Consider the following 15,973-nt stretch of genomic DNA (forward strand, 5'->3'; position numbering starts at 1 on the left):
CTACCTTTATTAAATTTTTCCATTAAATTAAATATTTCTTATATAAATATATAAAATAATATTCTATTCTATTTATACACTTGTGATTGCAATTTATGTATATGTTTGTTATTGTGGTTTATAATTGATGTCCTATTTGTTCTTATACATTTGTATCATTGGGCTCATTGCGTGTAGATAAATAAAAACGGCATTTTGCCTGTTAAATCAATCATTTTTATAGGTAAAAAGTTCCTACGAAAACCTAGTAAATTTCATGATAATTCAATAATTTTTTGTGCATTTATATGTTTTTACAAGTATTGTTTTTTCTCACTTGGTGCATCTGATTTTCATAGAATAGAAATTAAGCCTGTAAGTGATTTAAACTACTATTAAATGTATTTTTGAGCACATTTCCACCATTATGAAATTATATTTTATGCATCAAAACAATTAATAACTAACATTGTATTATTATGTATAACATCCAGCCACATCTTCAAATTTATAGTATGAATCTTAAGGAGCTTTGATGAACTTGAATGCCATGGATCTCTAAAATCTTATTCCTGCTATTGGAATAACCTTTCCCTGATGTTTTTCAGGCCAATAAGATTCTAATGCACAAAAGAACTCCATTCTAAAATTCAGATATAACTAGGGAAAAGGGAGACAAATTAACTAAAGCAAACAATATTCACTTTTGAAGGCCACATACCTGACATCTATTGGTGTAAGCACACAACTATTATGCCAAATAGCACTAAAGTATTAATTACCACAATTTACCTGTTGTAAACAGAAGATACTCCTGTAATGCATATCTATAATTTTTTTTTTTTTGTTAATTACTCTTTATTTTGTTGTATTGCATTCTGTCATATATTTCAAACAATGTTAATCAGAGATCAGAGACCACAATCATGACATATGCAGAGATATAAATGAAATGAAAATAAAATAATAAATAGCGGGAAAAAAGAATTAATCTTAAAGTAAAATAACATTTTAGATATATTCATTCCTGTTTACAATCAGGCTAAACAACTCGGAACCGGGCTTGACCACCACTCCAGAAGGAAAAAGCTGGACTGCTTTAAATCCCAGCGCTTATCTCTCAAATTAAAAGCCAGTGGAGGCCAGGCGAGGGCGCTAACCGCAGACGCTCATGACTTGAGTGGAGAATCTCGCCATTGCCAGAACTCCAAAATAACTGTTTACAGTAGGTTACTGGCGTTTCAACCTTCGGGAAGGATTGCAAGGATGGGTTAGTAAAATATTTTTAAACTATGTACAGCGAATCATAAAGCTATAATTGTAACACTTTTATTTCACTCTTACGTAAGAACTATGTAAATAGTTATTAAAAGTATTCCCACGATACATATAATTACAGCAGACGTTGTAACAGTAGCTGGATCTTATAACTTGACCTAATTTAATTCACAGATATTATGTTATGCTTCCTTTTATGGTCCTTTTGTTGATTCCATAAAATTTTAAAAGTATTAACAAGAAACAACTTATCTTGTCATCAAGAAGCGTGCTTGCATGAAGAAGGGTTGAGGTCCAGGGTCAAATCTTAAACGCGGACTCTTTGATTACTTGTGGGATGGACTAACAGGTTTCCTAAAATTTCAAGGTATTTTTTCCCTTATTTTATTACATAACTAGATGTGTCCCGCGTTTGGTTTTGGCATTACATCCTATTTCATGAACCTGATGAGTAAATGACCCATTTCAAATGATTTATTGATTAACATCCGACATTTATACGAAGTACTAAAGGACTATGACCGCTCTAATGGGAAGAGTTATGCGCTCTACCGGGAAATCCTGGACAGCCGCTTTATCAGTGCTCATGAGCGCTCCTGGAAGAATAAATCCAAAGTCCTCCGAGTCTTAGCCAGATACCTGGTGACTACAAAACAGTTCTGGAAGTACTTAAGAAGTATTTTTTGAAATTGTTAATTTAACATCGTTTCCTTTGCTTACACCCACTAGTTTTTAGGACTGGTTCCTCTTTTACTTATCACACACTAGGTCAGGAGACTTTTTCTCTCTGCTCGCATAACCCCTTCCTTAACAATGTCACCCATAACTACTCAGGATGTTATTCAAATACGAAAAAAAATGCAATCGAATTATTTTTCTCACGTAATGTGTTATTTTATTAATTCATATTTTATTTCCGTTTAGAGGGATCGGAAAAAATCAGATCCAAACCATCACCAGTAGAGAGGTCCTTCCCCACTCATGACCACGTAGACGACAAGTAAGCGCCACAATGCGCCCCAGCTCACAGTGGATCACACCACTTACCTTAAAATGCCTTTTTAAGGTGAGTGGTCAAAATGCCTTGAAATTCCTTCAGGCAATACAATGATCTATATCATGGAGTATACATAACTATATTTTACTTATGTATTGTTTTGTTCAGATAATAATCATTGGAGAGTGAGAAAAAAAAACTCAAATCCACAACCCCATTCCAAAAATAGTCACTATTGTTTAAACAGACTTCAGTGGATCCTGCAACTCTCTTATAATCCAACTAGGCAATCCAATGAAAAATCTCTACAGTGTACATATTCCTTTATTATTATAATAATATGTTTGTATATGTTTTAAATTTGTTATTCTTGGTGGGTTTGGAAAAAAAAAACTCAAATCCAACGTTACTGCACCCATTGATAAACTAAATTTCTGCTTGTCTCATCCATACCAATATCAATTGGGTTTCATGCTTTTATAAGAATAAAAGTTACTTCAAACAAAGAAACATTTATCATTTTATAACTACTGTTCTGCTTTTTCTACAAAGATCCTGTTTGTGTCATTTTGTGTCGTTAAAAGGGGCCTAAACCATTCTCAGGTTTCATGTAGATTGATAGATTTGTGTTATTGCATTTTTTGTAATTTAAAACCAAAAAAAATTTTTTTAATACATACAACATATCTGAAAATCACTTTTACTGCATATCATATAAACCAACTAAATTTGTTGAGCTCCATCAACGAGGGTAGTTTGGGTAAACCTGAGGTCTTGTGTAGACCAGTTAAGGGGTAACCTTAGCAACCTCGCAACCGTAGTAGCACTAGTTCTAATTCGACCTGGAGGAGGGGTTGGTTGACTTTTATTTCGTGGCAGCCCCACATAATGAAAACTTCACCTACTCACTCTGATTATAAAGGGTTGGGTACCTGTAGATAATTCTCCCCCCCCCCATAGATCAGTAATAATGGGGGGGTCATAAAAAAAAATTTGGGTGACTCACATGAGGTTCGCAGGTACAGGCAAATAATTGAAAATCCTTAGTCCTCTGTTATAAGATCTTTAGATAATGCTTTAATGAGTATATTAAGAACATGAAATAATGAGAAAATCAAATATAGTAAGTCTATAAGTATGGTACTCTCTTTAATCCTTACACAAGAGTTCTTAACATTTAATGGTTCTAACAAAGTTCTTATGAACATGACAAAACAAAAAAGGAAAACATCTAATAGGTACAATTATAATAATAAATTAATTCCTTGACTATAAAATGCCTTCTTATTTAATTTTTCTAGCAATATTAAATATACACCATTAACTAATTGTAAATATTATATTAAAATGTTTTAAATTATAATTTTCTATAAAATAGATTATGATTGAAACAAAATAATCAGAACTATAACTAGCAATGTCATGTTAATAATTTTTACATTTTACATACTTTTTTTATATACACATTGTACATATTTTGTAATATAATAATCATAAACTCATTAGTTGAGACAAAAGTACCTGTGTTTTAGCTTTGTCTTAACACTTAACAGGGTATTATTCTAGGCTAGCATTTATTTATGTAATAGGCTAAAAAAATAATTTAAAGAAGGTATTGACTAGATTCTAAGAACCTTAACATTTAAAAGCTCTAATTATATTTTGAATATTCACAATTCTTTCATCAGGTATCAATACTGAACAACATTAATTATTTCTGATATTACTCTTGCAATAGATTTCACATAATTCTGATTTATAATATAACATATAATAAGCTGTATTGCCATCATGGTCTATTTGTAATTTCAAGTATATGTTCTGGTTGCTGGGTCATGGATTTATTTCTACAATAAGAATAGTCTTACCATTTTCTTCAATGTGTGAAATAATCTGATCTAGGTATAGGGTTATTTTAGGAATAATATTAACTTAAAACAAGTTTGTTTCATGATTAAACAGAAACCTATAATCATTTTTCACAGTTAAATTGTTTACCATTGTTAAACAATTAAAAATCCATGACATCTATCCTTAGTTCAGTGATTGGCTCTTAGGTTTTTAACTTCTTATTTTATAACAACTCAATGAATCTTCCAACTTACTTTTGAATTGTCTGGTATGTATCTGTGAATTGTATCCATAAATTCATTATTTTCCCACTTTCTAAATATGACTTTAGATTTTTTAACTTTAAATTTAGGCATTAACAAAATGGAAAGAATGAAAACCATAGCAGTTCCAATAAACCAAGTCATGGCCTTAAACAGTGGAGTAACTTTGTTTTCTGTTGTTTGCATCATTGTATTCTTCATCATTGTATCCATCATGACATGCATTTCGTCCGAATCTTTTGTGGGTTCAGTATCTTTATTCTGATCCAAATAATGGTTCAATGGATAGTAATAATAATAATATCCTTTGATCTCATTATTTGTCATTTCATCAGTATCTAAAATAAAGAAAATAACTTTAAAGTAAAATTCAATAATTGATTAAATATACTTTAAGGAATTTATATAATATTAAACATCATGCTTTTATTTTACTGTTGTTTTAGATTTTGTCTGTATAACAGGAGTATGCTTCTCTTTTTCTTAATTTTTCAGGCCGATAGTCACCAAAATAAATAAGTAAATGGAGAAGGTGACAACATGAGGTCATCTTAGCTACATTAATAATAATAATGATGGTACTTCTTAAAATATTTTCAGTTTGATTATTTTTTAACAAATCATTTTTAAAATACATTTCATTGCATTTTAATTTTTATTAATATTTGCTTCCAGATAAACAATGTTATTACCGTTTCAATCACTTTTTTTTTTTCTCCTTTTTCAATTTTTATGTTTCAAGCATGCCTCTAGGGAATCTTTGTTTCAACAATAATGTCCAATTTTTCTATATCTATATTGATATTCTCTCTGTCTCCTCGAAAATTAATTCACAGTTCTAAGGCCTCACAGTCAAATCTGGTGTAGCTCTGTAGAATTAGTTAATACTTAAGGTTCATTATATTTTTCCAGCTATAACAGCAGGGGAAAAAAAACAGCTAGTAGATACTAATAGTACTAGTAGGCGTAACTAGCCCTGACACTCAATTTTTCATCAAGATTTATGAGGCCAGATATGAAGCTTTAGCTTGTCCAAATAGAAAACAAATTTTGCACATTCACTCCCAAAGTATTGGAAGATTAAAAAAAAATCACTCAGCAGATGACTTTTAAGGTTAAATCAAACCAATTTTTAATTGGTAAAACCAATTAACCATCACGATAACTCATCCACTACTTTCCTACTCTAAGAAATGTTCAGTTTTATTAAAACACTATTAGTACAAGAGCCGGGAAGAAAAAAAGGTTATCTCACCCCATTTTTTTTATTACTTTAATGAAAACTATAGCGGCTGTTTAAAAAACTTAAAAAATACTAATTTTTCATTCGGAGCTCTATATCTTAAAAACTATCAACAATACTAGAAAATCTTAGAGAACATTATTTAAAGAAGAGTTAATTTTCTGAAATATTAGCTCTGAAAGAGCTATTTACGTCCAATAGTTCTCGAGATATAGCTTTTTAAAAAGCAAAATTTCTTAAAAATCTACTGAAAGATTAGTAGTTAGTTAATTTATTTTGAGAATTCTATATCTCAGGAACTATGTGACGTACAGATGTCAATTAGCACTCAAATTAAAGCTAGTTTAATGGACTATACTAAACTACTTTATAGCTCATTAAACTAGTTTTAATTTGAGTGCTAATAGACATCTATTGCGTCAAATGGTTTTTGAGATATAGATTTTTCAAAATAAATTCACTAACTACTTATCTTTTAGTACGTTCCATACAATATTTTTATGAAATGTTGCTTTTTAAAAAGCTTTATCTCGAGAACATTTTCTCGTAAATAATTCTAGGGCTCATATTTTAGCAAATTTACTCTACTTTAAATGACGTTCTCTTAGGTTTTCTTGTGTTGTTGCTACTTTTTAAGCTCCGAATGAAAAATTAATTTTTTTTTCGTTTTGAAACAGCCGCAATTTTTTATTCCCCCTACATATACTTGGCAGACTCATCAATTTTGACTAGTAATCATATATAGTTTTCATTAAAGTAATACAAAATTGGGGTGAGATAACTGCCTTTTTGCTCCTCTTGGGCTCTTGTACTATATCCTTCGCATTAGAGCATTGATAATGAAAACATAATCGAGTTGTTTACATACACATGTAGTATACTGTACGAATATCTTTTTTTTTTTTTTTTTTTTTTTTTTCATGCAAGATAATAAATTTTTTAACTTATGACAAAATGGGAAAAAAAAATAGTTTTATTTGGTTTTTCCCCTACGCTGCAGGATCATGGCTCTATCGCCATAAGGTTTCTGGCAGCCCGATAAATCATTGGGAACTTCGACCACTTGATCTCGTCATTTAGGCGTTTTCTTAAGTCCTCAATATTTTAAAATTGTTTTTAATATAGTATAAATTATTATTTTTGTTCATATATTTTCGAATTCATGTGATTTATGTAATATATACATGTATAACTCAATTCAGGTAGATTTGTATTTTTTTTTTTTAATTTAATTGTTTTATAACTTAAGCTTACTCCTTTTTTTTTATAATAATTATTTCTATCTTTTTTTTTAAATTAGGTAAATAAGTTTTACTACTATGTCAAGTTTTAGACAACTTTATTTGTATTGTTTTAAAATAACCGCCCATTCCCAATGTACACATTATTGGCTCTCTTCAAATTTTTTACTCCACCCATACTTTTGACTCTAAATGGTATATCACCAATTGCGTAAGGATTAAATGATTTACTGGCAATAAGAGTAATTATGGCAATTAAGTGATTTTATAATCAAGACAGATATAGAAAATAGCAACTATCTGAATCATTAATAAGATAAATGTCATATCACTAATGAAATATCATATCAGTTCCACTTTTATCTATAAAAAGAGAAAGGATTTAAATTTTAAAAAAATCTATTATTGTAACGATTGCAGTTATTAATAATCATTAATTACTCTGAGTTTCCATGTGGTGCATGTTAGGTACATATGTTGCGGCTCCATCTTGATGCACGCTGACTTGGTTTGTAAACGACTGATCCTTGAGGTTGTTGTCCATAGGTTCTTCCACTGTACCCAAGATTATCTCACCATTAAATTCAGATCCCAGATCCTACAGATAAATTACAAAAATTATTAATCAAGTTGGTTTCAGTCCTAAGGTGATTTAGAATCATAATTTTTGTCAACCAAGAAAATGTTATTTTACACCTAGAAGCTATTAGTAGAAGAATTAGTTGAGAATGGGTCAATCAGGTTGGATTAATTCAACGTGAGGGAAAAGTCAACTATGGTTCCCAACAACAGACCAGTTGTAACCATAACTAAACCATCTATTCGTGACCATTTCATCGGTACCCTTCCGATTGATCAGCCCGAGAGTCCACAAAAAGGTAACTGATTTTACTGTCTGGTTTATTTCAATTTATTAGATATGTATTCCATGGCCAATGATAAAGCAATATAGACCTTATTTTCTTGAGACAGACCATACACGAACAAAGCATCGAAGAAAAATCCCGCTACGATCCTTGATGAAGAAGTAATGTCTCCACTTAGCGAAGTTGATGAAAGCTGCCTCTTCTAGATTGTCGTCCCTCACACACCTCGATCCTAACTTTTTCTTTAAAAGTAAACGAGTGCTTGCCAGTAACTCAGGAAGTATTTAAATGAACACACAAAAAGGAAAGCAAAATTTTTGTTTATATTGCCTTAATGTAATCTAAGGCATAATACTTCACATGTATCTGGTATAGATACTACGAGAGGAACTAGTCTACCAATTGGCCTTTTGCTATCACTAGGACAACACGGCTCTGCCATTACCATATTAGGTTAGGGGTGTTAAGGTTTCTTTCCTGGGAATAATAGTAGAATCCAAGATAATTAAATACATGGTCGCATCAAGTCACCATTCAAGTTGGGCCTTATATGTTTTGAACGTGTGACTGAATTAGTATATCTAGGCTCTCAAGTAATCGAAATGATATTTTGGCTGAAATAACAAGATGTATAGCATAAGATAGGACATAACCTGGAGAATTCGAACTGTACAATTTATTAAAGAATAATGCCTGGCAGGCATTGATGGGTGCGCCATGTGGCCAGGATGCCCAAAAGATTCCAAGGAAACGCCTTAGAGAACTAGATGAAACAACCGAGAGGCCCTCCAAAACTACGATGGACAGACGCTGTAAAAGAAAATTCCAATAAATAAACTGGCGAATGCTGCTTGAGGTGCCTAGAACGCAGTGATGGGCTATGCCAATTGATGATGATGATGAACAGGAAACAAATACTAACCGACTAGGAGTGAATCGAACCTGAACTGTTCTGAAACAGGAACACTAAGACCCTCGCCCACTGCGACCTTTAGTTTACCTACTCATTCTTTCTTTGTACTAATGAGTTTGATTCCCATGAGCATATCTTTAAATTAATATCAATAGAAGAAGCTTAAAGCATATGTTAATAATACTTACGCTTTCATTTATTTCTTCATTGTTATCCAACCGCTCTTGTTGAATTTTGTTCAAGGTCTCTCGAAGGAAATTGCTTTCTAGCGCCGAGACTTTGGCAATGATGAAGAAGTATAACAATGCTGCTGGCATTCCTTTAAAAAACATATACACATTAGTATTTATGATGGAGAAATCATGATCAAAGGAACACTTTTTGAGGGAAGTCATAGTAACTGCTATACTTTTTAATAAGTTTTGTGGGCCTTCATCAGAGGAACTAGTCTTGAAATTAGGAAACAAGTTTTGTTCAACTTCTTCTTGCCCCGAACCTGACTGTTCCCCCTGATGAATTCATGCAACTTAGGCTAAAACGTAGGGACGTGACGGTCGTGTGGGTTGGGGCATAGGTCCCAGTGCGCTTGGTTCGGAACGTTGTGGGTTAGATTCCCACCTGGGGCAGTTAACATTCATTTTTCGGCGGTCCCGAAGAATGAATCTTGACACTCCCACCTTGGTTGTACGTGGCGGCAACTCAGGTAGCCGCCAGGGGTTGGCAAAAAGGACCACTAGGCCCACTTGCCCGAATCGTTCCCCCCACCAAATACCAGTACCAGTAGGCTGAAACGTCGGCATACATTAAAGACGTATTGTATTTAATCTCTGTTTTTTCCTTGATCTCACCCTCAACTAACTTATTAGTCAATATTATTAAATTAGAGAAGATGATATAGCATATCAGGATTATTGATTGTCTGTAGACAACTTATAAAACAACTTGAGCATTTAAAAGGCGACTTTTTGGATCCAAACATGTGGCCAATCCTCAGAGTAAATAAAATATGTATATAGATAAGTAGTTATTCCTCACCTAAACAATTCTGTCCCTCAGTCTAAATCCAACAGATTTTGTTTACTTCTCTCTGATCTATTGTTGCCTTTATGATCCCCCACATGTTTGGGTCGGGACAAATTGTAATAAAAATTAAACTAAATCTTTTGTTCCATAAAGTAACTTTGACTGGTCTATAATATCCTAAAAAATAAATGAGTTAAACAAAATATATTCCTGATATATATAATTTCTTTTCAACTTTAATGAAAATAAAAAAAAATTATCGAAATTTAATTAAAAAAGTTGATTGCTTATTCATAATTGAGGTATTATGAATTCGCTAGATAAGGAAGATTTAGATACTTGACCTAGTGACGAACTGGTTCTTCCACTCAACGAACAAGTTCAAGTTCCACTTCAAACAGCTGAAAATATCTGTTAGTTTATTTAACTTTTTTCTTTTTTTCAGTAAAATAAAATGTGATCACTGTTTTCTTTTGAATTTGAACTTAAAGTTCATTGATCAAAAAACCTTCATCTACTAAATTTTATGGAATGTGTTGCTAAGTGGTATTTCAAGGAGATCAGACCAGCTCGTGATTTTGATAATTTTATAGCGATCAGCTTACGTAACATGTTTACGAAATAGCAAATTTTAAAATGGCTCTATTTTAGTAATATAATTATTTTATAAGCTCATTAGTACCGGTCAACGAACTGAATGTTGTTTTTTCCTTCGTATCGATGTTTATACTAGGATGAATAGCATATTTTAGTAACAATTTAAACCCAATTTGTTTTTTTAATATCTACCTGGTAGATGCAAAGAAGCTAATCAAAGTGAAAATAGGTTGCCATCGATGAAAGTATCTAGATCAAAAGGAACTCTTTTGATTTCTATTTTCTATGGGAGGGGAGAGGATAATAACAAATTCATGGTGGATTGTATTGATTGCATCGAATCGATTTATAAGTTGTAAGATTTCTAGCTCAATCACGTGAACATTTTTTTAATTGGCTGGACATAAGTCAGATTTCGACTTGAAAATTTTAAGTGGTCTCTTCATGACTTCTTTCCACTTTAGACATCGTATCTGGGTAGCTCGTATATTTTGAGTATATATGAATGATAAAATACAAATATATGTAGAATACTTGTAAAAATAAAAAATAAAATAAAAAAAGGTTTGCTAATTAAGCAAAAATAATTATGTAATTTAAATTGGTTCTAAGAATTAACTTGAAATTATTTATTTTTTAAAAATTTATTTATTGACATCTACAACTGTATTTACATAAAAATACATCTAGCAAATTTGATGTTAGATTATAATGATATGATACTGGTATGTAGAGAAACTACCCATTAGTAGCAATCCCATCAAATCACCTTTACCCTTCGTCGTAAACCTACCGACTGCCCTACAGTTTCATTTAATAATGTTACTCTTACCCCTGTCGAACAGATCCGCTACCTTGGACTACATCTATCTGGACAAACGATTAACCTGGAATCCTCACACAAGACTGCAAAAACAGGAAACGGCACGTCGATTTCGACTATTACAGTACTTACTTGACAAGCGGTCTAAACTTCCAACTCATTACAAAAGATTGATCTATATGACTGTAATAAGGCCAATCTGGACATATGGATTTGAGCTTTGGGGCTCCACTACACCTTCGAATCCTCTCGTATCCAACCCTTACAATCCAAAATCCTTCGTAAAATCCTCAATGCTCCTTACTTTGTCACAAATAAAATCATACATTAAGACCTTAATGTTCCCTATGTAACCGATCTAGCCCGAACCAGACATCACTCCTTCCATTATAAACTCCCTAACCACTCAAACCCCTTAGTTTCTAACCTTGTATCCTCTTCCATTCCTGACAATCCTCCGAGGTGCCTGAAAAGAAGATGACCACGAGATCTGCTTATGTAAAATGTCATTAGAGTGCTAGCAATGGGTATTTTCTCTACACGCCTGTAACACTCCATTTTAACTAAGATCAAATTTACTGAATGTATTATATAATATACAGTTGTAAATTTCAATAAATTTATATCTTTATTGATATTTACAACTGAAAAGTTGCAATCTAATAAGATTTCTACTTTAAAAGGTTATTAAAAATCTTTTAATAGGCATAACCTATACAATTATTAAAATAAATGTATTTTTTATGGTATATTAATAATAGCATTTATAGGAATACCTTTTTATAAAAAAAAATATTACTAAAAAAACTAACTAGAGAAATTGAGTATTAATTGTTTCATAATTTTTAAGGAATTCTTCACTACCTCCAAAGAAAGTAAACTTTTGTGAATAGATGCAGGAAATTAATAGAAATAATAAATTAATGCTTGGTCAAATTAGTGTTCTCAAAATTGGGTACGTTTAATAGTTATTATATTAACAAAGACCAAGTGATTATAAATAGAAATCAAATAATAAGGGCACTTTCTAAGGATGCCTGGCTATTTTTAATGAGGCTTACCTATTCGTCGTTTTTATAGTGTTATCCCCTAATGTGTGATTTTTATAATACGAAAAAAATCAAGTCATGACAATGAAGAGATCTTTTCTCGAGTTTTGAGAATTTCCAATTGAAACTTGGTGGGCTTTAATTATGATGGAAGAAGTTTCATTGGGCAGTGAAGTGAACTCTGACATTTCTCACAGAAAGGGGTATTTTTTAAAAAGAATTCTTAGAGAGAATCTATATTCGTGTTTATTTATTTTTAAGGAAAGAAACGCTAGGTCCTTTTTTATTTCCTTTATTTTTATCTCCTTTGGGCAAATTTATAATTATCTAATCCATCTTAATTATTTTATGTCTTATATCTAACTTTTAAGGAATATTTTCCGATTATAAAATGTTATATTATCATATACTACACACCAGGCTCCTTCCTGAAAATTTTCTTTATAATATAAAATTATAATTATCTGTAATTTCCTTAAACATATTTTATTAACAAAACTCCAAAAATATATTTTTTTCTCAATTTATATATAAAAACTCCACCGGTTCACAGTGGGGAATTTGATCTCAAAAGCTGGACAAAAATCAATTTTTTTTCTCTGGAATTCCAGTCATATATGGTATTTTAATTGTCCAGATAGTACTAGAGCCGGGAAGAAAAAAAAGGCAGTTATTTCACCCCAATTTTTTATTATTTTAATGAAAACTATGTATAGTTACTAGTCAAAACTGATGAGTCTGCCAAGTATAGATAGGGGGAATAAAAAATGGCGGTTATTTCTAAACCTTTAAAAACATTAATTTTTCATTCGGAGCTCTATATCTTAAAAACTACCAACTACACTAGAAAATGTAAAAGAACATTATTTAAAGTTGAGCAATTTTGCTGAAATATGAGACCTAATAGAGCTATTTACGTCCAATTGTTCTCGAGATACAGCTTTTTTAAAAGCAACATTTCTTAAAAATGTACTGAAAGATTAGTAGCTAGTTAATTTATTTTGAAAAATCTATATCTCAGGAACTATGTAACGTATAGATGTCTATTACCACTCAAATTAAAGCTAATTTAACGAACTATAATGTACTTGATGGACCTTTACCTTCGCAGGAATAGTATTTTTCATGATATTTTCTAAAATAAATTGATTTATACTAGTTCGGGCGATAAGTTTGATTTATGAAAAACTTTATTTCAGAAACCATAGGTCGTACAGATGTCTGCCAGCACTCAAATTACAGCTAGTTAAATTTACTATAAAATAGTTTATAACGTTTATCTTTGTAGCAGTAGTAGTTTTTATGATATTTGACAAAATAAATTCACAAACTGTTAATTTCTAGTACTTCGTATAACATGTTTGCTATTTGAAAAAATATATCTCTCGATCCATAAGCCGCAGATATGTCTGCCAATCATCTTTTTTTTAAGTTGCTATAAAGTAGTTTATGACACTTATCTTCGTAGGGATAGTAGTTTTTATGATATTCGCATATGAATATATATTTGGCAAATGATAATCTGTCCGAACAATTATATAAATTTATTTTGTCAAATATCATGAAAAATACTACTCCTACGATAAACGTATTAAACTACTTCATAGCCCATTAAACTGGCTTTAATTTGAGTGCTAACAGACATCTGTACGTCAAATGGTTTTTGAGATATATATTTTTCAAAATAAATTCACTAACTGCTGATCTTTCAGTACGTTCCATACAACATTTTCATGAAATGTTGCTTTTTAAAAAGCTATATCTCGAGAACATTTTAACGTAAATAACTCTATTAGGGCTTATATTTTCGCAAATTTACTCTACTTTAAATGAAGTTCTCTTAGGTTTTCTTGTGTTGTTGCTACTTTTTAAGATATAGAGCTCCGAATGAAAATTTTTTTTTTTTCGTTTTGAAACAGCCGCCATTTTATATTCCCCCTACCTATACTTGGCAGACATATCAATTTTGACTAGTAATCATACATAGTTTACATTAAAGTAGTAAAAAATTGGGGTCAAATAACTGACTTTTTTCTCCTCTTGGACTCTTGAACTAAGATCTTACTGTTTTAGAATTTCCAATTATTTATTTATATTATTACTGATTATCATTAAGGTATGTAATAATAATAAGAAGCATATTTTTAATTTATTCTGGTATTGATCCTTTTATAGTAATATTACAGGCGTCAAAAGCTTACGAACCTTCGAGTAACACAAAATAAAAATAAAATTATGAAACGTCATAAAATATAATGAAAATGATGAATTTGAAAAGATACAAATGAACAACAATAATTAACAGATTATATAAAATAAAATTAGAACAAATCAAATAAAACCATATGTCATATCATGAAACTAACTTATCATAAAATTTATTTTATTTGAACAACAATTAATATTTTTATTGATGATTTAAACTATTTAATGAACTTTTATAATTGTAACATTGATCCGAAATTGAAATCACCAGTAGAAACAAAGTTACTATTTAAATATGCTAATTGTAGTCAAATATAATTACAATTAATTTTTTCCCTAACACTCGTAGCTACATTAGATTGCTATCCTATTTTTTTCAGACTGCGATATCAGTTTCAAATTCAAAGATTTCAAATATCTGTCTCCCAATTCTTTATCAATGACCCCATGCTCAAAAAAACGAAAACTGACCGACATGAAAATCGAAAAGATTCTTCATAACTTCAAATCTCTGCACACCCGATTATTTATCATCTCCATAATACGGCGTCCAGATCTAGCAATTGGATTTTTGAAATGGCTGAATTTTGAGAAACTTGTGATCATTACACTTACATTCGAAACCTAAAGTAAGTTTGAAATTTGAATCTAATTTTGAGTGGGTGGATTGAGAAGCATGGTTGACATATATGTAAGTTCCTTATTGTATTTTAACATATTTTTCATAATTTAATCTAGATCTAAGAACCCTGTCGTGGAAACTCACCCGAAATAAGATTCTTAAAACTAGTGATTTTCTTTTATGACCTCTGTTATTTAGCTCTTTGTCTGCAGTTGCTTGACTATTACAGCACTTACTTGACAAACGGTCAAAAAATCCAATTCATTACAAAAGACTGATCTAAATGACGATTATAAAACCTGTCTGGACATACGGAGTTGAGCTTTGGGGCTCCACTAAACCTTCGAATCCCTCTCGCATCCAATCCTTACAATCCAAAATCCTTCGTAAAATCCTCAATACTCCTTATTTTATCAGAAATAAAATCATCCATAAAAACCTTAATGTTCCATTTGAAACCGATCTAGCCCGAACCAGATATTAATCCTTTCATTACAAACTCCCTAACCACTCAAACCCATTAGTTTCTAATCTTGCTTCCTCTTTTATTCCGGACAATCCTCCAAGGCGTCTGAAAAGAAGATGGCCTCGAGACCTTATATTGTAAATATGTTTTTAGAGTGCTACCATTGGGTAGTTTCTCTACATGCTTGTACCATACCATTATAATTTCATCAAATTTACTTGTTGTATTTATTTACAGTTGTAAATATCAATAAATAAATTTTAAAATATATATATATTTAAGCATATTGTTCTCTTGAGTGCCATCTTCAAACTCCGAAAATTGTGTTAAACATTTAACTTAAAGAGTTACTAAAATTTAAAACCAGTATCTTTAAAATTAAGTTTTTTTAAAACAAAATGATGGTTAGTTAAAAGAAAAATTTAAGTGTTAACATTTCCAACAGGTGAAAAGTTTTTTTTTTTTTTTTTTTTTTTTTTTTTTTTTTTTTTTTAATAATTTATTTATTGATATTTACAACTGTATACACATATATACAACAAGTAAATTTGCTGTAG

The 15,973-nt window shown here is 30.9% G+C and overlaps 2 protein-coding genes across 3 annotated transcripts in view; one reads left to right on the forward strand and one right to left on the reverse strand.

Moving 5' to 3' along the window:
• Positions 1-3,259: 3,259 nt before the first annotated feature.
• LOC106683320 (uncharacterized) overlaps positions 3,260-15,973 on the reverse strand; it is a 32,997-nt gene continuing 20,283 nt past the window's right edge. The window contains exons 2-4 of the mRNA XM_014424705.2: positions 8,820-8,950; positions 7,294-7,450; positions 3,260-4,706 (exon numbers count right to left, since the gene is read on the reverse strand). Of these exons, the coding sequence (XP_014280191.1) occupies positions 4,339-4,706; positions 7,294-7,450; positions 8,820-8,948 (654 nt within the window). The 5' untranslated portion in view covers positions 8,949-8,950 and the 3' untranslated portion in view covers positions 3,260-4,338. The remainder of the gene's footprint in view (positions 4,707-7,293; positions 7,451-8,819; positions 8,951-15,973) is intronic.
• Positions 14,839-15,973, forward strand: part of LOC106683319 (LIRP) — a 24,399-nt gene continuing 23,264 nt past the window's right edge. Inside the window, exon 1 of one of the 2 annotated variants that reach the window (XM_014424701.2) lies at positions 14,839-14,957. Coding sequence is in view for 1 of the 2 variants with exons in the window: in XM_014424698.2 (XP_014280184.1) it covers positions 15,005-15,019 (15 nt within the window). In the remaining variant the exon portion in view is untranslated. Of the gene's footprint in view, positions 14,958-14,989; positions 15,020-15,973 lie in introns of those variants that run through there. The other variant, XM_014424698.2, reaches the window with a different exon arrangement.

Source organism: Halyomorpha halys, unplaced genomic scaffold (genome assembly GCF_000696795.3).
Source record: "Halyomorpha halys isolate HHAL.00 unplaced genomic scaffold, Hhal_1.1 Scaffold477.1, whole genome shotgun sequence".
NCBI lineage: Eukaryota > Metazoa > Arthropoda > Insecta > Hemiptera > Pentatomidae > Halyomorpha > Halyomorpha halys.